Genomic DNA, 26,778 nt, shown 5'->3' with positions numbered 1-26,778 from the left:
ATTTATCATTAATTCCAGTAGAACTAATGCTGAAGAAAGATATTACCCCAGTGACTGATAGCAGATCCTTGCTCCTCAGAGACTTATGAATTTAATTCACTGAGATACTTTGAAAGTTTCATCCATATTCTATATCTGCTTTTTGAAGGTATTTCAGCAAAATGTCTAGGAGCAGACAGTCAAACCTTTCTGCCCACACACAAATTTATTACAACATTTATTTTGTTAACTCCACTGCCTCACATATTTAGGATGAGGAAATGCAAAGTTCTGTCCTCCTCAAACTGCTACAGAAGTGAAGCTGGTTATATATTAATAAATCAAATAAGGTAAAATTGAAAGTGTATAAATACATACTGTTTTCCATGAGGAATCGTGTTTTGAAGTCATGGCCCCACCAGCCTATTAGCCTAAGATTTTTTAAAGAAAATAAATTAATAGCAATCTTAATATCTTTTAATTTAGCTTCAGTATTAAGAATTATATAGGATTGAGCAATATATAAATTTCTAATAATATATTTTATTTCTAACAATGACATAAAAATGCAATAAATTCTATAAAGAGTTAGCACTAAAAACTTAACATTACCAATTGAGAATTTCTCTTTTACTGCAAATAATAAAACACATCACATCTTTCAATTAACTATTGATTTTAACAGTATCCATTTTCTCTGAATTCACGTCAAAAACCAAAAAATAGTACAGAAATATTTCCACTGTTTGGTTCCAAGATATTAAATTCAAAACATTCTCCCCTGCTCTTAAACTTAATGAATACTGAAAGCAAAAAGGAGTTATAAAATCTGACTTAATTTCACCAAGAAAAGGATATTTTGGTGAACAACAAGCAAACAGGACTTTGGAAAGAAGATTGTGTGGGCATTGTCCTTACTGTGAGACCAGTGTGAATTCTGCATACACTTTTATTTTCCTGAACTAAACTTATTCTTGAAAAAACTTTCTTTAAAATAAAAACCAAACCAGTTAAATGCTATATTCCCTTTTTTAAGATCATCTTCTGAAAAAAAAACCCAAAAACATAAAATTATTTAAAAAATAATATGTCTGAGCTTGGACATTAAAACAACATTACATTACTAACTCATATTTAATGGAAACTATGTATGAGAGCATTGCTACAAACAGTTTTCTAAAGCAGCTGGATGCACTGGATCACCTACTGCCAGGACATTGCAGATAAAACCAATATTGCAAAATCAGGGACTTTTTCCCCACCTCCCTTGGGCTCTCCACTTCTTATCTCAGCACACAGTGATATCAGTGATTAATAATGCCACTACTACTTGAGATTCCCCTGTATCAATGCTTTTACAATATCAAGAAGTCCCCATCACAGACTCCTGAATTTCTCAGCTCTCCAGATTCTCCACTTCTTATCTCAGCACACAGTGATATCAGTGATTAATAATGCCACTACTACTTGAGATTCCCCTGTATCAATGCTTTTACAATATCAAGAAGTCCCCCATCACAGACTCCCTCCTGAATTTCTCAGCTCTCCAGACCTGGACATGTTGGACACCATTTCTACCAAGGCTTCGCTCATTTTTACCTATGCCAGATAGCAAAATTTTAGGGGTGAAGCCTGACAAAACTTGTAATGATAAAAAAATCTGTATGCAAAGGTCACAGTAGATCAGCCTTCCTGGAAGGAAACAGGGCAAAGAAAGTCATGGCCCCTCCCTAAAGCAGCATTTTCCAGTTTGCTTAAAAGAGCTGAGCTCTGCAGAATTAAGATCACATTTGAGTTAGAAACTTGTTATATGAATACTGCAGAGTGTAAAATAAAGTAGTTCGTATTTCTGTATAACAACACAGATTTTATGTTTACTTCTGTGAGCTGCATCTAAACAGAGGCTCTACAGAAAAGGATGTTTTTTTCTTTATTGCTGCATGATGTTTTTATTATTCTGAGACCCATGAAAATTAATAGTGCAATATACATCCATTTTAAATGAGATATTACATTGCCAAAATGAATACACCCCAAATAAAGTACAACAGAGCCTCTGCCCAAGTGACTCTGTTACTGATGCTTTGAATCATAAAAGATATTTCAGTTATTTTATAGGAACTCTATAATATATAGATAACATTGTTCTGAAAACCCTGAATATTGCATGTTCCTGCAACAATCTGCTGATATCAATACCTACACACATTCTATGAATTTCAAAGGTTTGAAGCAGAAAAGATATTCAAAAGGAAATAAAACATCTGGACAAATAGTCTGTGAAGGAGAAAACAATACTATGTTCCACTTGGACCACACCCAGAAAGCAAAGACAAAATACAGATCAATCAGACCATTATCCAGATCAGGGCTGATGAAAAGCTCCCTGGTTGCACTTCAAATGCTCAAAACTCACTAATTCTGAAGTTGGCTTCAACCCAGATCTCAGCTGCAGCACCACGGAGGCAACTTGGAAAGTGAAATTTCAAAACTTTTCCAAAATGACAGAATGAAGGATTTTTCTTAAAAACACAGTTTTAGCTGTCTTGCCCTTTCCTACCATAATCTGACAATTTGCTTTTCCTCTTTTTTATTTTTTCTCTTTTGGCTGTTCTAGAACTTCAGAGGTGTCACTGCAGGATGTGCACTTTGAGGCAGCTCTGGTCCTACACTCTCATTGATCTAATGGTCCATATGGATGTCACGTTATTTGACATTTAAGTTGACAGGCTTCAAAATGTGGAAATTAACAAAATCTTCACAAATTATAGCGATTTGCTGTTTACAATTTTCTGTGAAAATTTTGAAATGAAGGTTGCCACCGCTATGCCAAATTTCAACCTGTTGTGATGGGAGAGAGCTAAGGTGTTAAACCCCAAACATAACGCTTTATAAATGCTCACTAAAAATAATAGGCAATAAAACTGCACATTAACTTACTGCAGTAAAATTTCTTATTAAAGAGTTGTTACTCTGCATGCAAAGTGAGCATTTTGAACTGCAGTCGCCATTTCAACTGTTCCTGCCTCAAAAACAAAGGCACCAAGATCTAAATAGTTTCTGAATTCCAACCCATAACTTTTGGCAAAATATGTAAAGGGGAAGGCTCTGAAAAGCCATATATGATGTGCCTGTGATTAAAACCACCTTAAACATGCTAGCAATGGGACTGTCAAGTTACATGCTTCCCATGGCAGATAAAACCCATTGTGGGAAATGTGTTAAAATCAGTATCTAGGGAGATAAAGGTCTAATTTAGCAAATGTTCCACTACAAATTAAAAAATGCAAATTTATCCAAACTGAGCCCTTGTTTTAACACATCATTAATAAAAATCGTTATCTCAGTGATAGGTTTTGGTTGCAGCACCCTGCTGCCAGTCCCAGGTATCCCCAGCAGCCCCCCAAGGCTGGCCAGCACAGATGCTCCTGGAACACCTCCACAGAGAACATCTCTCCATCCTGGAGCAAAGCATATTTGATATCCATCAAGAAATCATGCCTAAAATGAGAGTAAATTAGTGCCAAACTAGCTGTGTCTTTTTCTGCAAGGTGAGCATGTTCTTACAAGCCCATTTCTGTTAGAAAATAACCTTTTAAATAGATTGTTCCATTCTGTGCCTCAAATAAAACCATGGCCATCAGAAAATGCCTTGGGTTGGAAGGCACATTGAAAAGCATCTCTTTCCAAGCCCTGCCATGGGCAGGGACAACTTCCACTGGACCAGGTTCCTGAAGGACCCATCCAACCTGTGCCATATAAAATTTAAAGAAACTGTTATTAGCTCAGTTTCATGAAAAAAGTAAGAATATAATTAAATATTGCTGAAAGGTTTTTTAATTCTTTTTGTTTTGTTTTGTTTTTCTCCAAAATTTTCTCTTGTTTTACAAATCAATGAACAAAGGTTTACTGAGCTGGAAAATGACTGCAGAAAGGAGCAGCATCCTCTTATTTAGTCATACTCTCTTTAAGGACATTTACACCAGGGAACAATCCCTTCAATAACTATTTTTATTTAGCTCATTTTCATCCTTCATATCTGTCTGCATTAGACTGAAGCACTGGTTATTCATAACTTGAGTCATCTCATTTGTAGTTGTACTAATGATGCAGGAGTGCAGGATATAATGATTGTGATGTATGTGCACTGTAAACATCAAAGAAGATCCAGTTAAAGAACACAGAAATAATACAAAAAAAAATTCTTCTGACCTTTGCTTCAGCATTACAGATGATCATGCTACTCATTTATAATTTACAGCCTGGAGCAACACGGGTCTCATTTCCCTTCTCAGCAAGAAAAAGAGACAGAAACTCTTGAGTAGTGATACAGAAAACATGGAAATGCCATTAATGTGGCCCAGCTTTTACAGTTCAGGGCAATGTGTTGAAGTATCCTGTCATTATATTGTGTGAGATAATCATTTCACATCCAGAGGAAAGCAAGTTGAAAAGCTACAGGAATACAGTGTGAAATTTGTAATACTTGATTTTACATCTTCCAGCTTCCCTGGGCATGGAGCAGTTTGTTTCCTCTCCCTTATCAGGTCACAAAGCGAGCTGGAAATTTCATAGTCATTATTTAGATTATATTAGGAGCATATACCAGCAAAGCATGTTATGTTTATGAAAGGATGGATTAAGCCAAATCATAAATGGGCAGTTTGGGGCCAGGCTGTGTCCACAAAGGAGCTGATGTAGCTGCTGGGTGGCAGCTAAGCTCTTCATTCACACATTGCTTTAATTTTGCAAAAGCATCCAGGTGTTGGCAAAGATTTCTTTGATTTTTTTCATGCTACTGTTCCAGCCATGAGAAAGAATCAGCTCTGAGGAGTTAATGAGACTTGTCACTGCTCCCAAAGTTCATTACACAGAGCCAGGCGGATCCTATGCCATGTCTGCAGAGGCAGCCTTGTGCAGGGAAAAGAATGAAAGGGCCAAAAATAATAATTAAGTTCAGTTTCCATCCTATATGTCCATGGCACAGCTGGCTGGTTGAGGAGCACATCTGTGTCTCAAGGCACCCTGAAGACCTAAGATGGGCAAGCAACAGACGCTGTCACAAGTTTAGAGGAAAGAGGTTGTGATTTAAATATCACTCTTTAAGCAGGAAACATGTGACAAAAACAACCGTGAGGTCTTAGAAATTAAACTACAAAAGGACATAGAAAGCCTGGAGGCTGGAGCCAGCCTGGAGCTAGGAACAATCCTTATCAGACCATGCTGAACCATTGTCATTCTGCCTAGGAGAACATGGTGGTACCATCCAAAGCCCAAGCTTTCATATTTCAAATTCCAGTATTAAAAAGACCCAAACCAAGCCAAAGAAATAAAACCCCAAACCAACAAATGGTACAATCAACTCCTCAAACCCAAAACCATTTCTAAACATGCCTTATACCCATATATGAATCTCCAGTTCAACTGAAAGTTTAATTCCATATTCTGAGGAAAATTCCTCCAGTTTCCTGGGCTCTGTGTATTGCAATACAGATAGAAAAAGTACCCAGCACTCAGGTCCTCAGCAAGAGCATCTCCTCATGCTGCTGCACTCAGTCAAAGGTCAATCCCAAAAACCAAACTCACAGAAACAGTTCTTTCACCCCCTCAAATCTACCTTGCTCTCACCCAGACCTGCAAACATCTCTGCAGAACCTCTGAGCACAGACCTGGTCCCCAGGCTCAACAGCTGGGCTCAACTCTTTGCATTCTACTCTGCATTAATTTTACTGCAGCTTTCTAATTGCATTTTTTATATGTTTTAATTTAACGTCTATGGCATTAATTTTATTGCAAGCACATGAGCCTGATTGTGTTTCTTTGGATTCAATGCCAAAACTCAGAATAAATAGAATGACACATACACACACCAACTCAGAAAACAGAAAAACCTGCTCGTTGCTTTACATGGCATATTTTTGGCTCACTGGCTGGAGTTTGAGAAGGAGTTTCAATTTTCTTTGCTATCACAGACTTGTCGGATCACTGATGAGTCATTTGGTCTCTCCATGCCTCAAGCCCTCATCTCTAGGAATTCTGCTCAGGACTGCTCTAACTCTGCAGTGAGGGATGAGATATTTGTTAAAATGTACTCATATATTTAACAATGAGGACCATGTAAGGATTTATGTGGAGCATCTTATACAGGACTTTTTGATATGCAGATAAGAAAAGGGGATTTGAAGGTAAAGCTGATGTCACTTGGTTTTTTCCCTTCCTGTCAGCCTTTCCCCAAATTAGCACCTCACCCTCCAAAGTTGTTGCCAGTGTTAGGTTTCTATTCATTTCAGAATCTAATATTTTTCTTGCTCTAGATCACTTAACTGGCATTTCTGATAAGGCTTAAAAAAATTTAAAAATCAATATTTCTATTGCTTAATTCCACATGGTATTTTACAGCTATGCTGAAACAAAGCAAACCCAAGTGGATGGACAATGTTATTCCAGCCCACCCCACCCTCTCCACACTAAGCACCTCAGCAGGGTCCTGCTCTCACCCAGAGCTTCCCTGCTGACAGCTCACTGAAAGGGAGAAAAGACATTTCAAATGATATTTGAGATGACGAGGGGTCTGTTTAATCAAAACAAAGAATAATGGAAAAATAACTCCTGGTTTCATCACTGAAATCAAAAATTCAGTGATTTTAACCCTCTTGTGTAGGTGAAATTCTTCCCACACTGAGAAGCTGTCTGTTATGGAGTATCCCCACAGTATATATCTATAAGGGCTAGGATTTGCACAGGGGATTAAGGGACTTATAGCAACTACCCCTGTTAGACTTCAGCAATATTTCCAACCTAACTCTCACAGTCTCCTTCAGAAAACCTTGCCAAGATTGCCAGAAGCTATATTTAAAGCCTTTTTTTTTTTTTCTTCATTTATATCTTTTTAGCTATCCTTTATCCCAAATGGTAAGCTTGGACTTGTTTCATTATTCTCTTCTGTGCAGTGCCTGTTAATTTTAAGTAGGATCTGTTGTTAGGATTTGAAAAGCTTTTGAAGCCCAGGTAATTATTAGCCTCAGACTTCTGTAGTTTAGGACTTGCTCACACTCTGCTGCTTTCCTTACCCTTTTCAACTCATTATAAATGTTTCCTAATTATTAAGCATATGTGACTTGTGAGCGGCGCCATATATTATTAATGGGCCAGTCTCTTAGAACTCAGTGGAAAAAATCAAAACTCCTTATGAAAAGTTGCTACTGTAAAAGTAGTAACTTTTCATATTTAATATCAATGAGGCTTTACTTTGTCAAAGGACCAAAGTAATGTGATTGTATTAGAGGCTAATAGCATGACATTTTTCTTCTGTTAAGAGGCTTGCACTTTCAGTACCATCTAAAGGGAGACAATTTTTCTCCTCTATTTTGAGGCTTGTCTTGGTTAAAAAATAGCTAAACTCACTTTCTGCCTAGCAGCAAGTTTTAACAGCAAAGACCCAAATCCAGAAAAACAGTCTCATAATTTAAACAATGACACTTAACTATGCAACTGCAATGGATGGAATTAAGAAACTTCTAGATTTGAGTGATCACCCTCTTTCCAAAAGTAGCTGGGCAGCTCTCAGCTCCCTGAGCTTTGCTGTTCTTCGGGGTGGGTGATTTAACAAAACTGTTGCCACAATTAGAGAGGCTCTCGGGTGAAAAACCTGGGCTGTTTGGTCAGTGAAGCACAAGGTGATTTGCAGCTCGTGGGTACTTGGAGACAGAGGGTGCACACACTCTTCCTGGATTGATTTTTACCTTGTTAGTGCTTTAGGCTCGACACAAGTGGGAATACACCAATTTCAGCACGTCCATCCATATTACCCCTCCAGGTCAAAACAAAAGGAGATTGAGTTCAGTTTTGCAGCAGGAAACAAGTTGCTGTGGCCAGGGCATGAGGAAGAGGAATGGCTGCAATGCTGCCAATCCAATCAGGGCCCTTTGGAGCCTCACAGAGCTCTCCACCAAACCTCTGAGGCGCTTGCGACAAGGGACAATAATTTCATTCGCCATGATTAGGCAAAAGAAAGGTACGATCCAACAGCAGACAAAATGGGAGCCTAAATTAAATCCCAGGAGAAGATTTCACAAAAAAACAAACCCCCTAAGGCTAATGAAGTTGAATTAAAAACTGTTAAATCAGCTTACGAACAACTATTATCACAAAGTGCTCATATAACACTTTCACTGGCCAAATATCAGATATATGAAAAGGGGGAATACAGCCAACAGTATGTTCACACATTTAGTAAGGGGAAATTGAATATTCTGCCTAACACCAGAAATTAAAAATCAAGCAGGGAGCCAATTTACTCATAGAGATATTAATAAAGTTCTCAGTGATTTTTATAAAGTACTGAATAGCTCTCAATTATTTTATGGTGATAAAAAAAAGACATGTTATATTCTTTAAGAATTCCATAATTTGTTTTATAGGCTGTTTCAAATAGATTAAATTAAACAAGTGAAAGCAACAATCCCTCCTAGAGCTACTTTTAAATGTGAATTCTGACTTAAAGGAGACTTGGGTAGTTTTGATTACTATGATACATTTACTGAACTGTACAGTCTCTGCAATTCCTTGAATAAATCTTTCAGGGTAGGATATCTAGATATATTTCTAAATAATAAATATATCTGACTGAAATACAATATAAAATTTTTAAGATCTGGGAAGTCTTTTTTGTTTTTGAATAGCTTGATCACAATATTAATGCCAGACCTTTATCTTATCAGAATCCTTATTAACTAAAATGTAAGGTATCACCTCGGCTCTTTGCCTGAAACAAGAAACAGTCCACATTAAATGAGGTTTTTTTATAGCAGTGGCTAGAACTGATTGAATTCATAGTTTCAAGTACCAGCAAATTGGCCACAGAATCCAGTAGTTGTGTTACAAAACATTTACTAAGTGAGACTGAAGGAGGAAAACTCAGATGTAGTCTTCTCAGCTGAAGTCTAAGACATGAAATAATTAAGGGAAAATAGAAATGGGCATCTTTCAGAGTTGTTTTAAAGAGTTTCTCTTCAAAAAGATTAAATTTCATCCATCACTATAAAACAAGAACAATATGACTTAGAGGCCTTTCTTTATTGTGCTGCAGTTGTCCAAATTTTCAGTAGCACATACATTTAAGAATTTTATGGGGTCTAAAACACATTTGACATGAGTCCAATGTAAGTATGTCATGTTTGACATGAGCTCCAGGCTCTTCTCACTGCAGAAACAGGTGAGAAGCATCAAATAAGGACATTTATATGAACTTATTCTCCTGTCAAAAAAGACTGTACCTGCAACTCTACCTTCAACACACACTGACAAAATCCCACAGTGTGTTGCTCAAAAGTCATCTTAGAAAGCTGTCAGTGAAAACAGAGGGATGCTGAAAAACTAGATTTCAGTAGGAAACTATTCCATTTTTGCTCAATAAACTGTACACAGCTAAAGAAAACACTAAATAATTCTTCACATTGAGCAGCTGTTTTTCATGGCATGGGACAGAAAGAACCTAACATTTTCCCAAAACTGTTGCACTGCTGTGATTAGATCAGTGAATTGATGTCATGCTGACTGAGAAATTAGGGAAAGGAAAAGGAAAGGGAAGATTCTGTGTTTCTCCCAGCATCTCCCTAGAAACTCCTCTTCAGACACTTGAGTGAGCTCTCTACAGCTGGAACTGCCCTGCAGTTTCCACACAGTGGAAGGCAGCAAGAGGCAGCTGCCAGCAAGCACTGAAAATTACTCCGGTGAAAAATGAGGAGTAGTCACTGTGACAGTAAAAATTTACCAGCAGCGACAAAGAGGTGTGAAAGTAAGTATTTCACAAATGGAAAGTGAGAGGAAGGATGGCTTACAGCGAGTGGGCAAGAATAGACAATATATGTCATAAAGGCCTCTGGGAAGCTCGTGATTGAAAGACATGCAGAGATGGGTAAGAAATAAAAGACAACAGGCTGTGGATGTCTTTTGCTGGACTTTAAGATAAAATAGATTTGATTAAGGGAGACAAAAGAAGAAGAAAAATATGAAGGTTTCTGACCTGGTGAGACCTTATCTTGGCTGAGTGTTGGAAAGAAGTTTTAACCAGGAGAAAGAGGGAGTATGAGTACTAGAAACTCCATGAACTTGTGGAAACAAATAGGCACAAGTGGTAAACCAAGGACAAAAAAAAAAAAAAAAAGTCAAACCTTTTCATAATGCCCCCATGCACAAATCCAGAATACCAGCTTAGCAAAAAGTAACAAGACTGAATTATTTCCTTAAGCTGAGCAATGACCTTTGAAAATGCTTATGGTTTGAGTCAGGTGCTGGCTGAGACATGAATCACAACATGAGCTGTGTGTGTGACCCCAGAGCTGCAGCTAAAGCCAGAGAGGTGCTCAGCCAGGTCAGGGACACAAACAGCTCTGGGAGACATCCCAGGCACAAAACCCCATCTGAACACGTAGCTGAGAATTACAGGAACATACTCCAGGGGACAGAAATGGAGAGAAAACTGGTGGCTATTAATGGCACAAAAGCATAAAGGCTCTTGCTGGTGCTTTCAGCTTAAAGCAATTTCAAGCCATACCATGACCTCAAAGAACATTCTATAAGGAGAAATTAGACACAATTTCCCACTGTGGTCTAATGAACCAATACAAAAGCATGAGCAAATCTCATTTTTAAAGGGCATGTGCAAACTACAGGTTTAACTGAGAATCTTAGGAGGAAAGCTTCGTAGAAAGTTCCAAAATTTCTGAAGTAGAAAAAGTGAAAAATTATCAAACACTGAAAGTGAGTCAACATCTCGTAGGAAATCCCAGATGCAAAATTGCATTAGTTCCAGCACATTTCTGCACAGAGGTAAGCTAGCTCTTAGTGGAAACAGCAGAAGATTTACTAGAGGTGTTTTTCATTAAAAATAAACTCTTTCCTCTCTAATATAGAAAGGTTCTGTGAGGTGGCTACAGAAACACACAGAGTAATAGGTAAGAAAATAAATAACTCCTCTTTTTGTGACTTACTAAAAAGGCAGGCAAAGAAGGTTTTCTTTCTATTAATTCAGCAGGAAGGATGTTTGATGCTTTGTATTATTGGGAAAAATCAAGACACAGCAAAGTGCTTTATAAACTACCTGCCTGGAAGTGGAGAACTGAGGCACACTGAGCAGGCAGATAACAGCACACGGCCTTTGAAATGCAAGGGAAAATCACAGCAACCACCCAGACTCCAAGGAGAGCCCCAGGATCCCTTCCTTGCTAGTTAGCAGGATGCAAGAGTCTCCCCCAGGCTACATTCACCTTTCCATCAGGCTAAGCCGTTGGTTCCTTTCATGTGTTTGAGCAGTTGTGTCTTACACCATCCATGAGAAAGCTCCAGGCACTGCAGATGGGAAAGCAAATGTGGAAGGAACAGAGCCACCTCCCTGTCATTCCCGAGGCTGGGAGTGGGACAGGACCACGGCACAGCACACCAAGTGATGTCCCTTCAGCGTGATCCAGGAGGAAAAATGCATGGGAGTGCACTTAGGGAATGAGAGCAGCACATTTCTTCCACATTCGTCCCACAGGTGATGTGGAGTTCACACACAGAGTCTTTACAATCACCCCAAAATCCTACCAGGGCAAAGGTGACAAAACAAAGAGAAAGACCTTCAAGAAGGAAAGAACAAGAAGGATATTTATAATGAGAAAAGATGTGAGATTGCTTGAAGATATAGCTTAATTACAAGGAAGGATTTGAAGGAAGAGTGAGAGAAAATGCTTGATAGAGAACAAGGAGACAATCATGGGAGCCACATAAAAGGAGCCGAAGAAAAAGAATGGGAATAGATGATGTGAGTGCACATTAACCTCTCATTTTTTCTCCCAGAGACTCACTCCAAAGTTAAAAAATGCTCTTGGATATTTGCCATGCAGTTGGTGAATCCGAGAACACACCCCTGCAGGCCCATCATGGGTCTAGATTGGCCTAATAAATCACTTGTCCCAAGACAATGCAATTAAGCCTAATTAGCCGATAGCTTTATTCCTAAACAGTCTCTTCCCAAGGGAGGTTTTAACTTTTGGTTTCTAAATTAGCTCAAGGAGCTAAATTGCTCTCATCTCCTTGGCAAAGCAACAGTTCATTTCTACCTTAGCACAGGATACTTCATGCACTCGGGGGACACGTGTTCACTGCACGAGTAGTTTATTTACATTAGCCCTCAATCTGAGTCCAGTAGGACCAGGGAAAACCCTTCTGGAAACAGCAGCATGGTCACTGCCATCTGTCACCACTGACTTTCCCACCTGGCTGCACTCAGCACAGCTTCCCTACGAGTCTCTATGCTGCTTCTCCAGATCCGCTCCTTGACCAGGACAAGGTGCTCTGTTCTGAAAAAGTTTCCAGTAGTGCTGAGATGCTCAGAGGAGACAAAATCAAGGGGTCAGTCAGAAATGGACCATCTTGGCCTATTATCTGAGTAAAGTCCGAATAGAAGACTCAGTCTGAGTCAAGAAATTCTTCCCTGTGAGGGTGGGCAGGGCCTGGCACTGGGTGCCCACAGAAGCTGTGGCTGCCTCTGGATCCCTGGCAGTGTCCAAGGTCAGGTTGGACGGGGCTTGGAGCACCTTGGGATAGTGGAAGTTGTCCCTGCCCATGGCAGGGGTTGGAATGAGATGAGCTTTAAGGTCCCTCCCAACCAAAATCACTCCATAATCCCATGATTCCTAGAAGCATTCTAAAGATCAACATTAGTTCTTTCCAGTACAGTAAAACAATCTTCCAAATCCTTTTATGACTGTCCTTTGCTTCCAACTCACGCTTCTCCAAAGTTACATTATTTTCAGCAGTTTTACGGAAGATTCAGATCTTTATTTCGGGGATTATGTGACTCTAATTCAAAAAAAGACTAATGTAATATCTCCTCATAAATCAAGAAAATGAGCAAAGAAAAGCTCAGTGAGAGCTACCAGTCCTAGAAGGTGTAGAGTAACCTCTTGCATAATAGTTACTGGAGAGAGAAGGTTTGAACTGGAGCAGGAAGGGGATCCAGAGCACCTGGGGAAAATGGGAAGGGGAAAGTATAAAGAGCTGGAGTAGCATATTTCTGTTTGTTTGACACCAGGGTTAGAGTTGACATACCAAAAAAGCTATGCAGGTCTCTATAAAGGAGTAGCAGGAAGCTGTTTGTGCTTTGGCATTTTCATTGGCATCAAAATACTAAAAGGGGAAACAGTGTAAGCAAAAGAGCTGATATCTCACCTCTGTCTGTGAAGAAATTGGCTGAAGATGCCTTTTGTTCCTCAAAGCTAATATGAAATTGTTACCTTTTTGCTTCTTGCTCTTTTAAAGTTTTTTTTTGTTTTGTTCTGTTTTGTTTTGTTTTTTATCCTATGGTAAAAGCCAACACATTCTTTGGACATTTGCTGCTTCCTGCACATGCAGCATTTCTTCACATCACAGAAACTTTTTATTGTTAAACACTACCTGCTGCTAGTGTGGGCTAAAGTCTTGATAAATCCCTTCATTTTAAACACTGCACAGTCTTCATTTAATCCTCTGCAAGGATTTATCTATTATTTTCCTGACTGCTTTACATACATTTATTTCCCTTTCATCTGTTTAAACTGTGCCTTATTTTTACTTAGTTTGCTGTCTCAGGGCTCTGCAAATTTGTCACTTCCTGTCCCTTTCACCCCCTGACAGCAGAGCTGAGCCTACTGCCCATCTACAGCTGCAAACACCCTGCTGGGAACACCTGACTCAAACATCTTCTCCCCCAGGTGCTCACAAACATTCACGTTTCATTACAGCCAAATTGCTTGGGAATTTAAGTTACCCTTTTCATAAATGGAGAATTAGGGAGGGAGCAAAAAATTTCAAAAATTAAAATAGAAACTTTTCTGGAGCTCAAACAGCTAGACAGGCAAAATTTCAGTATTAGTAAGTCACCTCAGTGCTCTCTGTGTGTTGGAAACCTCTCCCCTGCAACACTTACATGGAAACCTGGTGGCACAGGCTCAGCTTGCATTGACCTGATGGTTTCAGTAGTATTTCATAGCTCTGCTCCCTCCAGGTCCTTTTCTTTTATTTGAAACCTTCCCATAAAGAAATCACTCTCACACAATTAGCTAGGAATATATTGCGTTGTGATATATAGAGCAGGTATTAAAAAAGCTATTTGAGTATTAAGGGAGACTTCAAAGGAGGTGAGATCACGGGAGAATGGGGCTAGATCAGACCCATATATGTCAGATTGATTCAGTTTTGCTGCTCTAAGGACAAAGATGGGGACGAGCAAAGCGCTACACAGGCTTGGGTAGAGATGTTAACTGGGCTGGTTACAACATGTCACTTTTAGACCCATGGCCCCTGCAGTGAATTAGAGAATCATGCCAAGCTAAGCCAAGGTGCTTGCAGGACTGCAGGGTAGTGTTTGCAATGACACAAAACAACAGCAGGGTATAGGAGATTCTATCACCCTCAGTTTCCATCTGATCTAAAGATCAACCTCTGCCCTCAGGCATAAATCCTTTCCCCAGACACTGAGTTCCCAACTTTATGACACTTGTGGGAAGCTTGCACTTCCATGAAGAAGAGTGGGACTGGTTGGCCTTTTGCCTCATGTAGTGATGGCAAGGCTATTAAATACTTTAAAAATTCTATCCCAAGTTGCATTAAAAAAAAAACAAACCACAAATAAATGTTTTGTTGTTAGAGGGAGTAGCTGGAGAAGAACCCTGTTTCTTAAATTTGACATAAGACAAAGCATACTCACAAATTTAGGCAAAGTTCAACCAAAATATCTAAATTCCTTTGGTGATATGGAGTAGCTGGGTTTGGGGGCATTAAAAATGAAATATTGGACGAGCTGTTTTATTTTCAACAAGTCCTTTTTGCCCCAGCCTCAGACAGTAAAAGACAAATGTTCTGCCTCCCTGAATTACTGTCAGAACACACATTTTCCCATTAAGACACAATAGATTATTTCCATATTAAAATAACTACCTTGTCGATAACTTGCAGGAAATATGAAGGATGAGACAAATTAGAAAAATTTATATAGGTGAGCATAAAGTGACTCACACAAAACCAGCCATGAGTTAGAACAGTTTTTCAGACAGCTCACACGACAAAAGGGTGTCAGCTGGATTGGAATTTAATTTCCTGCTCATGTGTGGGCTGAGGTGCAAAGAAACAAGTGGTTGGTGCCTCTGTTCTTGACTGAAGTTGTGTGGCCACTGGGTGTCATCCTTGATTCAGTTGACAGCCAGAAACTCTGCAGCTACAGCGCAGAGCCTGCAACTTCCCCAGCAGTTAAATTCCACTCTATTTGATTGTACAACATACAGCAAATTGCTCTGCATTTAAATCAGCTATACAATTGAATACTTTGACATAGACAAATTCTCCTTTGTCTCAGTGCCTTATTTGGAGACCTGAAATGGCTGGTTGCTGCAGGAAAGAAAGAATAGTAGTGCAACAGGGGCATAGGAACTACAGACAATTTGATGAGTGATTATCAAATCTTGGGAAATATTAAATAACTATGATTAAATAATGCAGAGGGTCGATGCAGGAAGTTTGGAATTATATCTAATTTGTCCCCAAGCTGGAGAAGCCTATTCCATATAGGTAATTTAATTTAAGATATTCAGTATCCAGATTCAGTGCACAAATTAATGACTATGTATAAAGGAGCTGGTTCAGGGAAAACTAATCTATACTCCTACCTACAATACCAAGCTAGTATCCTCAGAAAAGTTCCAAAATGGCATCAAGGAGGAAAAAAAGACTGAAGGTTCTTGATATTTAATTCGTTCCACCTATAGCTGTTCTGTAATTTTTCATATTTTTCCACTGTTTGGCATCTTCCCAGTTCCCCACAACCAGGATCCATGGGAGCCACACAACCAGGTGTGGCCATGGGATCAATGCCTGCACCTGGCAACAGGGGAGCAGGAAAGAGCCTTTCCAGAAGAAATATCCAGATATCCAGTAAGTTTTGCCCGTGCTCACATATAAGTTTGGAATCGGCTCACAACAGGTCATATGTCATCCTAATGAGTTTTCTGTTATGGGTGACTGAAAAGAACTTATCAGCATTATTTTGTTATCTCCTGGGAGTCTAGACAGTCTGAAACCAGCACACAGTGCAGCAAAGCTGCTTATTATAATATCATTTGTCTCTGGAACCTGATTTAGATTGCGTTCTTCAAGCTAAAATAAAAAGAAGTGCCAGCAATTTCTCCAAGCATTACAGCCAGAAATGTTTACATTTGTCAGTGCATTAAAATTATTTATCCCACTTTTCTTAATATACAGAGTATAGCCATAAAATGGTTTAAATAACAGGTATTTTTGTTAATGCAGCTAACCTCAGCTGATAGCTCAGCTTTCCATGGATTATACAGTCTTTCAGAACAGATCTCCATGTAATACATCCTAGCTTTACCAGTGGAATATAATTTTAATGAAAACATGCCACTACTAAAGACCTATTAGGCACAGAGTTGAAACTGTCTTTGATTTTGTTCACCAACCAAAGACTTCAATGATTATTTAAAATCCATTTTTAAAGGAAGATGTTAAATATTCTCTTTATATTAAGCAGCCTCATAGACATGATTTAGGATGCTTGTTTTAAATATTACCAACACTCTCTTTTATGGTTCTATTTAGTTAAGAACTGATAGCAGACTTAAAGGAGGAAATGCATTTTAGATGTGAGCATGTGCATTAGCAATTTCAAAATTTACTAAAGTTAGTGTAAAGCAACCCATCTGAAGTAACAAAGCCAGATAACCAAATTGTCTAAATGTTTACTACACCTTTCATTGAAGCAATAAATCAGTAACAAATGTTACCCCAATGAGTTCTTATTGAAACAGGAGTTTTCTTCTGTTTCTATAAATATATGCACAGATGCACATGCCCATATTCTATGGCTAGGAATCTACACAATTTCACTTTCATATCTCAATTCTGAAAGGGAAGCTGCTTTCCCATTTAAACTTCACAGAACCTTTTATTTGGGAATTTATTATTACAAATACTTACGCTGGCTTAATAGTCTTGGAATGCTTTTCATGAATGTAGGCACCAGCAAGGCCTCCTGCTCCAGAATTTAAATACTGCAAAGAATAAATCAACATGTATATCTCGTGCTCATTATCTGTAAAATATCACTTTCCTTCCCTCACCCTGATCTATAAAACAACCAATTTTAACATTTCTAGTGGTTTCTAGATGGAGATCTTAGCATTTGTAACAAAGTGCTGATGGAGATAAAAGCAGATATCATTTTTCAGATTAGTTTTAAAAGTATCTCTCTTGGCTTATGTACGGTATTTGAAGTCTAAGAGGCCAGAAAAATAAAGTACATCTAAAACAGGTCCATATATATTTGCTATATATATATATATATAGCAAAGTCATCAAACAATTTATCTGACTATGTCTGACAAGTCTTAATCTTACTTTGAGTCAAAGGAACTAAAGATACCTTGCTCTGTGATCTGAAATTATGAAAGTTAAACAAGAATATTCTCTTATTTAGGGACCATTTCATAAAATATTATAGCTGTGAGACCTTCTTGGTGTGAGAATTAAGAGAAGAGACCCTGATCCCATCCCTGATCTGTCCACAGGGCAGATATTTAACCACCACCACCATCCATCCCTCATCCACAAGACCTTGTAGGTCATTGCCACTTTTTGGAGCCACTCATAACAAAGGCACTATTAAAGTCAGTGTCCATCTCTTTGTTGTGGAGAATTCAAGGATTCAGCCAAGTCTTGCTCAGCTGTTCAGGTGCAGCTCTTATTCCCCTGACCTGTGTGCTGACCCATGAGATAAGTGACATTATGGAAAGCAGTCTCCAGCCATGAATCTGTTTTACCTTGTAGGAGCACCAGCAGGCAAAATCCACTCCCCAGTCATGCAAATGAAGCTCTACATTCCCAACAGCATGAGCCAGGTCAAATCCAACAAGGCATCCCTGCAGGAAAAAGATGATTATTAGGTTACTTATTAAGATAATCATCACTGTGATATTATTTTGAAATAAGTCCTTCAAAGCTTAACTTGCTCTCAGTATGTGCAGGCTACCTAGAGTCTTTTTACAGAAACAGAGAGTGATAGGATAAGTGGGAATGGATTTAAACTCAAAGAGAAGAGATTTAGGTTAGCTCTTAGAAAGAAATTTTTCTTCTTTTCAGTTACTCAGAGAAAGTGTGGATGCCCCATTCCTGGGAGGGTTCAAGGCCAAGCTGGATTGGGCCTTGAGCAACCTGGGATAGTGGAAAGTGTCCCTGCCCATGGTAAAGGGGTGGGACAAGTCGATCCTGAAGGTCCCTTCCAACCCAAACCCTTCTATGATTAATCTATCAAGTCCCATCTCTTCTTAGTGATTACTAGAAATAAGTTTTCTACACCACAGATACACTAAGAGATCACCAATTTTTCTGTGATTTTTCTTCAAGGATGCTTGGATAGGGTTTACACCTCTGAGATTCTGATTGTGCAGGGAAGTAGAATCACTTGAAACAAGTATTGAGAACAAATGTATAAATACAAATACTTCCTGTATGGCACAACAACCCCCAGGCAGAGACAAAGCAGTAATGGTCATAATGATGCCAGTTACCCATGAACAATTACATTCCAATACATATTCTTGCTCAAGGTGTCCCTGGTATTTAAACAAGGAGGGCCTTGCTCTCTGGGAATCCAAATGGATGAGACAGCAGCTTATGCAATGCCTTGATCTTTAAGAACTTTCATACTTGTCTTTAAAAAGAAGGAATCTGTCTTTTCTCTGTGAAAAGCCTTGTATTTGCCATATCCACAATTTTCACAGGACACTGGGAAAAAGTGGGGGGAAAACCCCAATATCGAAGGACTGAGAGATTTTTAGATCTAAAAGTATGAGTTTTACACATGAAATAACCACTGGATGGCAGCATTTTTAAACTAAAAAGTTATTCTAAGCTTTGCTATTTATTTAAGAGCAGAGAAATAAAACTGCTTTTTGTTCCTGGACTACAAATTAAATGCTATTTTACATTTTTCTTTTAAAACACAAACAGCTTGCTTGCAAGCAGCAGGGTAGGAATAAGAGTGAGAGCACAGGCTTCAGAAAAATCAACGTCCAATAATAAAACAAAGGGTTTTTTTAAGAATCTCCTGCTGTTTCTTGCATGGAGGGAGTCTTAACTAAATTATTTAAGCAGTACTTTGGTATATTTAATCTTCTGTATAAACTAGATAACAATTTGTACAGAGCAGCATTTTAAGAAGATGTGACACGTTAATTCTAATGGAGACATTTGTGAAGTTATCAGCTTGAAAAATTACTCCAAAACGATGGGAAGAAAAGTCATTGTCATAGCATTTGCATGATCTAAATGTTGCAACTAGAGTCCCAATAAACAGCCATGGTGGCTTGATTTCACAGGGACACAGAGAACTGAGTTAAGAGAAATCAACTGACATGGTGAAGCTAATGCAGAGAGGCTGGGACACACTGAATTCCAATGGGAATGCTCTCATTCAGGGACAAAATGGCTTTGGATCAGAGAAATAAGCTACAGCAAAGTAAAGTCAATTGCCAATGAATGAGGAGGTTCTCACAGGGTTTTAAGGCATTAACTTCAAAACTTCAGTTGACTGGATTTAAACCTTAACAGGTACGTACATCCCATACAAACTGTTGGAAGCAATTCTATGACAGATGCACTGGTTTCAGTGGAAACCAGGAATAACAGGTGAGGATCTTGCATAATGTGTGCGTCTGGCTGTACATTAACAAAACTGAAACAAACAAAAAAAAACCCCATAAAACCCCAACCCCCCAAAAAAAAAAAAAAAAGAAGTTGCTCATAAAGAAAAAGCATGTAAAAAATTTATTCAATAAATCATGTGCCAAAACTAGGTGTCCTACCCTTGTCTGTACGCCATATACTCTATAAAACATCATGTTCAACCACACAATATCAAATTATGAAAATACAGTAGGTGGAAGATAGGAGGAGACACCTTGGGACACTTGGATGCCCTCACAGTAACGAGGCTCCATAACCACATCCACACTTGTGACCTTGACATGGACAAATGTTCTTGGGCAGTGACAGTGGCCACAACAGATCACCTTGAACAAAAAGGAAGGTCATTGACATAATACCCATGGGCCATCCTCCTGAAATCCTTTAGCTGTTCCTCACCACTTCGAAATTGGTTGGCAGATCCTACTGGGCACTGTTTAACAATATTGAGGCATGGGAAATTCGGGTTCAGTGCTGGCAGGGTTCCTGCATCGTCTCAGAAACGCCCACTCGCACCAGTTTGTTCGAGTCGTCATCTGCAAGATGGGTTGTGCTGGTTTGCTTTCCCAGGGAGGTGTCTGGCACTTGAGTCACACAAACAGCAAATGTTTAGCCACACAGATTGCATGGAAAAAGTAAAACAAACTGAAGCAGCTCTCCCTGCACAAGCCACGCAGAACCAGGACTGCGTGGGAACGGCGCTTCCCCAGGCTGGGGGGAAACAGAGCTCTCCATCTGCTCCGGGCAAAGGAGAGGACATGTGCTCTCCCCTGCCTCTTCTGTTTTATTCTAACATCTAAAAGTCATTTCTGCCAAGTGTCTGGGTAGCTGCTGATAACCAGCAGGTAACAACTCAGCATGGACAATGACATTTGGAGAGAGGGAGAGAAATGACAGCTTCACGCCAGCAAAGCTGGGACATTTAGAAAGAGAGACAGGAAAAGAAATGAAGATGAAGGATCTTAAAGCTCTTCCTACTGGGACTCAAGAGATTAAAATATTTTACATAACTGTACAGAGTCAGTGGAAAGTACGATATAACTTATGAAATGAAAATTGTGTTTGAAAGGTAGAGTCTCCTAAAAGTCAGCCATTTCTTCACTTGTAGAAGAATAAAACAACTTGGCTTCCCCCATTCTCTAGAGCAAGCTTGAAAGTATGAAACAAGGAAAACTGTTACATCCTCCTCAGCCTGCTGATGAGTCTCTTGCACAATACGTAGTAATTTCGATTTATCTGAGAGACCTTAGACGGAAAAATAGCCTGAGGTAATTTTTCAAGCTTAATTTAGTTCATTTAATATTTAATGACTTAATGAAGCTGTCTATGTGCAGAGCTTTCACTCTGGGAGGAATCTTAATGTACGCAGAGAACTTAGGAAATTGGCTTAAAAAATGTAAAAGGAAATCAGTAACTTAATTCATAAATGATTGACCTCAAGAATCCTAGGACATTTTCCAGGCCTCCAGAGCTCACAGCTGAAATCTCTAGTCAAGCCCTGATAGGGCACAACACTGTGGGACTTTATTTCAACAGTACATTAAAAGAATTATTAAGACCATCTGCGTAGGACTTTTCTCTCTGACATACTGGCTGACAAGTGATTTTTTTTTTCTCCTCTCTTCTTCTCAAATAGCATTTTCACCTTGTATTTTCCCCTTCTGACTCATTTGCTTGTCAGCTCTCCCCAGCCTATTTTCTGTTCAGAAGTGCAGGGTCATTCACCACCCTTCATCCCTGGGAAGGAGAGGCTTGCATTTTTGCTATAAACATGATTTTTCAGTCTTGTCTGCTTTTAAAAGAACTTTCAGCCTATCTGTGACAATATGTTGACTAGAAAACTATTCTGGATTCAGCAGGTCCAGAAGCTCTTGAAGGAGATATGGTAAGTCCAATTAAAGACATGTATAGATACCTAGATGCTAATGACTCTGCTTCAGCAGTTGTTTGTGTTTTCCTCTAATCCAACAGCAGCTCCTAACCCCAGCTTTGGCCTGGGAAAAGAGGAGAGGAGCCAGTTCTTTGGAAACCCCCACTTTTCAGGCATTTTGATAACCAGAAGCCCAGAGTCCAAGATAAGCAGCAGGGAACAGAAATACTTCTTACCAACAGAAACACTTCATGAATCAACGATTTTGTGGCTATTCAAGTAAATATTTGTCATACCCAGATGTTGAAGTGTGGTGTAACAGTTTCTTACATAGAGGGTTTGTATAAACATATAAACATCACTTAACCTGTGGGCAGAATCTGTAAGGACATTGAGCTGAGTGTATCCGACAGGAGGGAAATAAAAACACGGCTGGCTCATGTTTATCAAGCCTTAAGGGTACTCAAACAGTTCTTCAGGTTGAATTAATTTTGCTTTTTCAGTAAACTAATGATATTTTAGTTCGTTAATCTACCTGGATCTCGACCCTGCATATTCAAACCACTAGAAATTCAATTCAATGGGCTTTTTTTTCTCTCTCTTGAAAAATCTGTGGAAGAGATTCATGTCTACATTATGTCATTTCTAACAGGCATTCAGATGGAAACAGGCCTTTGACATCTACCTGTTCCTGCTGGAATGCTGAATTGCTGTCACAAATTGTTCTCCTCTTCAGGAACATGATACAGACTCTGGGTAAAGTGTGTGGTGTTTTTGTATGCATCCCTGTGGAAGCCCATACCTCTGAGTTATTATTATTATTATTATTTGCACTGCCTTGCAGAAATTTTAATCTTTCTCCACCAAGTCCTGGTTATCTCCTCAGATTTTATAAACATCAGATGCATTTTCCCTCTGTATAATAAGCTGTGAGTGACTACTCTCTCCCAGAACACCACTTTGGGGCAGTTTAGAGCTATCAGTGAAACTGCATCTCTTCCACATATCCAAGTCTGCAGCCCACAGTCCAGAAAGCATCTTGGGAGAGGTGGTAAAGCGATAGGTTTTTCCCAGGTTGTTCATCTTTATGGAAAGGAAGGAAGATTTCTCTCTATCTCAGACACCTTTCAGACACATCACGGAGCGGCTTTCTGGGAAGCAGCACTGAAGACATGTAGGTGTTGGCAGCTCTGCTGCCACCGGGAGAGAGAGAGAGAAGAGCAGTGGGTGGCATCGTCCTGTTAATAACCTGTCTTCCCTTTCTAACATTCCAACACGGTGGAATTGTGATTTTTTTGTGGTCAGCAAAGTTCTGGCAGACACTCCAGGAAAGCACCATGACGGTGTTGCTTTTGGAGCTCCTGCACAAACCCACTTCCCCTGCAGCTGACTCCCCACATTTCTTTTCACCCTGCTTTTCTCCATCCCTGTCAGAAGTTGGTTTTGTTTTGTGCTGTTTTTAACACTGGGTTTTAACACCAGGTGCTGCTCTGTGAGAACATTCCCTTTTTACATCCCACGGGCCCTGCACCAGCTCTCACACCTGCTCTGCTCTCCCAGGGGGCACTTTACCATCTCTTGCTGTCAGCATAACTTACGCCCTGACGTCCAGAAAAAATTCCACTGCCAAACCTACAGCTACAGAAGATGTACAGTGTGCTGTGAGGCAGGAACCTCTCCAGCGAGTTAAACCATTAAATATAAAGAGTTAGCTGGTTTGCCAAAAACCCAGTGATAACAAATAAGTTTACCCTTCAGTGGTTTAATCTTGCATGAGATAAGCTGCATCCAGTAAAAGGCTGCCAGCATAGAAAGTCTGGTGACCTCCTGTTGATAAGACAACTTAATTAAAAACTATTTTCTCCTGGATTCCTAAGGCAATTGAGATGGGTAAAGAGTTTTACAGCTGTGTCCACAGAACACACTGCCTGCAAGATCTGAAGGCTGAGTCATCACTAAAATACACTCATCTTGTGATGTTGATGTGCTCCACATTGTGCCTGTCTCCAGAAAACTCATCAGTGCAGTCTGAGCAGTGCTGGCTCCGTGGGGATCTCACCCCCCTGCTCAGGGGGGCAAAATCTGCCATAACACAGCTACAGGAAAGGAGGAAAATCAGAAAAGTCTCATGCTGAAAAAGTTCAGAAAAAGCTCAGAAATCTTACACAAACTAACTTTCAAAGACAGCTTAGAGCTGTGATTGCCTCCTCCTCCTCCTTCATTGAGGCTCTTGGCATTCTACCCTTCAAGAAAAGCCATGTCAAAGTTAATAGTCATGAATTACCTTTTCCAAATAGTTTAACATTCATCTGCCTGAAAGATTGCTCCCACAGGGATATTTCTTCATGCAGCACACATTCCCCAAAGGTCTGGGCACAGACATTTTACCAGAGACCTACAAATTTCTGTGTTTTGTTCCACACAAAAAAAAACAAAAAAAAACACAACAAAACCCAGAACAACTGATTTCACAGAGAAAACTGATGTAAAATTGGTATGGAAATGACACATCTGGAGCAGTCCTACCTTTTTTTGGCCAGCCCTTGTTATTCTAGGGATGTCAAACAACTGTCCCGTGTAGTACTGCACCCCACTGAACAGAATGACAGCAATAGAGTCCCCTTCCTTCTCAATTACAGACAGGATATCTTCAGTCCTCAAGGTCTCCTCCCCCTAAAACAAAGTTAAAGGACACATTTTACATCAACTCTGGCAGAAATGGCATTGCCATCCCTTATTTCATAATCTATATTTTACCATGAAGGGAGATCAAAAGCAAACCCTTCTCTTGGTAATGATATACAAAGGTAGAGCTATGAAGTAACCTACGAGTAAGTAACCTCAAAAAAACAATCACTAGCAAGTGAGCCTTGGAGGTGCCTGTTATAAAACATCTATTCACTTCATACTCTAACATGCTTCATACCCTTTAGTATTTCTGACAGTTTTAATTTACAGTCAGAAATTCCTGGTGCAGACAGAATATCTAATGATTTTAAGTGGCATCTGAAATTTGTGACACCCACAAGGTTTGAAAGTTGTCTATCAGCTTCACTCTTTACTTTTCTGATAAACTTGGTATCCCACAGGAAGCTATTATATATCTGACATATTCATATTTCAAAAACAATGTCTCACATCATCAAAAGTACAAAAATCCCCAAACCTGTGGTCATTAAATATAGAAGAATTTCAACCACAAGGAAAAAAAATATAACCTCATTTTTGATTCTTTGCAGGAAAATTACTGCCCCATCCTCCTCCTGTCTTCCTAGCAAGGGATCTTGTAAAACATACCACCACCTAGGGATCAATTAGGCAGTGAAAACCTAGAATTAAATTAGACTTGTTACTGAAAAAAGCTTGGGCAAGATGGTTGAATTGCGAGGGACTGTTATTATCTCAACAATCTCTGCAAATCTATCAAGCGTTCAGGAGTGGGCTCTTTACTCACAAGATGACTCAGATTTCAGAAGCAAAAGGTCACCCTCAGTTTATAGTTAGGTGACAAAGTTCTTAATGCTGCAGAAGTGAAGCGAGGCAGCATTTCAAATTAATCTGAATTGCATATTACCAAGAGCAGACCTTTCCCTCAGCCCGTGCTGATGCAGACACAGTGGTGCTGGTGTTATGGCAATCTCTTACCTCAGGACATTCAAAGGACACTGGGAATTCTCAATGAGTCAAAATCATATTTTGCAGGTGACTCAGGATGCTGCCAGTTTTTTTTGGAAACAGGAAAAATAGAGAGAATAGCTTTTTTGTTGTGTTTGTTGTTCTTCTGGGAAAGTTAACTATTGAATCAGCAATTATAAAGTGGGGTCTTAATGTCAAAAATATGTGCTGAAGCACATCTGTTTATGATTCATAAATTTTATCTACATTTTAATGCACAGATTACAACTTCTGCACTAGAATATTTGAGAATATTCACATGAAAGGTGATTCTGCCCTTGGTGGCAGAGAGCAGAAGTGACAGATTCCTCACCAACCTGCCGTGGCTGCAGCAGGACCATGCTTTTCTCCACATCCAGCCCATGCAGTCGGAGCTGGGACTCCATAGCATACTGGAAGAGAATTCCATGCAGACAGCATTAACTCAAAAACATGATAAACAACTACAAGGAAAAAAAGGACAAACACATCATAACTTGAGAAAGCTGTTAAGATGCCTTGCCTTTCACTAAAAGTAATGCTTGAAAGCATAATCCAACTCCACTGAGAAATTCACAGATTTTCTTTGGATTAAAAAACATCTGAATTTAATTCACATAAGAATTAATTTAATGCCTTTTGCAAGGACAAAGTCAAAGCCTGAATGCCACAGGATAAATCCATGGAGCAGAATGAGGGTGGGGACAGAGCCCTTAATATCTAATGACAGTGAGTGGCATCCCTGCCCATGGCAGGGGTGGGAACATGATGATTTTGAAGTTCTTTACAACTTAAAGCATTCTGTGGTTCTGTGGTGTGATGGATGCACTTCACCAGAGGCCAGAAAGCCAAACCTTCCTTGGGATAACAGCCAAGGAGGACTGAGCATCCCTTCTCCAGGAGCCCTGGGTACCCCCATGCCCTGCTGCCAACACAAAGGAGGTTTGGCCAGCACAGACATCCTGCCCTGTGACATTCTCACCTCTTCTATTTGCTGCACAGCTGGAGGGAAATAAGAGCTTTAAACTCTCAAGCTATTTAAAAAATCCTAACTGTCGATTTTATCGATAAATAATGGTCCTGGAGATCAAATAACAATCATCAAATAACAATCATCAAATAGCAGTATAAAAGAGTTTAAAATTTCATGACAGGAACTGAAGTGATGGCAGTTGCAGGGATTATTACTGAAGTGCCATAGAAATTTAAGAGGATGGAGTGTAAATGTACAAGTGCATGTGGAACAAATGTAGGATTAATCTGAACATTACTTAGAATAAAAACAATTTGAGGTGTATACATCTGTGCCAGCATCTTCATTACAAATAAACCTGTTAGTAGCTCGAGTCACTTTTATTGCACCTTAGAGATCAAATTTGTTATCAATTTCCAGGAGTTTACGGTGCTGATGATAAAGTAGCAGTGCCCCACAAACCCAAAGATTAATTTGCTTGAAGCTCTGATGCACAGGCTATTGTCTCTTATTTTATAGCAGACAA

At 39.4% G+C, this 26,778-nt stretch overlaps 1 protein-coding gene across 4 annotated transcripts in view; it reads right to left on the bottom strand.

The window, feature by feature from the left end:
* Positions 1–26,778, bottom strand: part of KYNU (kynureninase) — a 61,376-nt gene that overhangs the window by 6,628 nt on the left and 27,970 nt on the right. For all 4 annotated transcript variants that reach the window (XM_039702188.1, XM_039702178.1, XM_039702168.1 and 1 more), the window contains exons 7-11: positions 25,618–25,692; positions 24,152–24,298; positions 17,832–17,930; positions 16,990–17,063; positions 358–410 (exon numbers count right to left, since the gene is read on the bottom strand). In XM_039702188.1, coding sequence (XP_039558122.1) covers positions 358–410; positions 16,990–17,063; positions 17,832–17,930; positions 24,152–24,298; positions 25,618–25,692 — 448 coding nt within the window. The remainder of the gene's footprint in view (positions 1–357; positions 411–16,989; positions 17,064–17,831; positions 17,931–24,151; positions 24,299–25,617; positions 25,693–26,778) is intronic.

This window comes from Passer montanus, unplaced genomic scaffold (assembly GCF_014805655.1).
Source record: "Passer montanus isolate IOZ18808 unplaced genomic scaffold, ASM1480565v1 scaffold1, whole genome shotgun sequence".
Taxonomy (NCBI): domain Eukaryota; kingdom Metazoa; phylum Chordata; class Aves; order Passeriformes; family Passeridae; genus Passer; species Passer montanus.
This window is presented reverse-complemented; position numbering and strand designations above follow the sequence as displayed.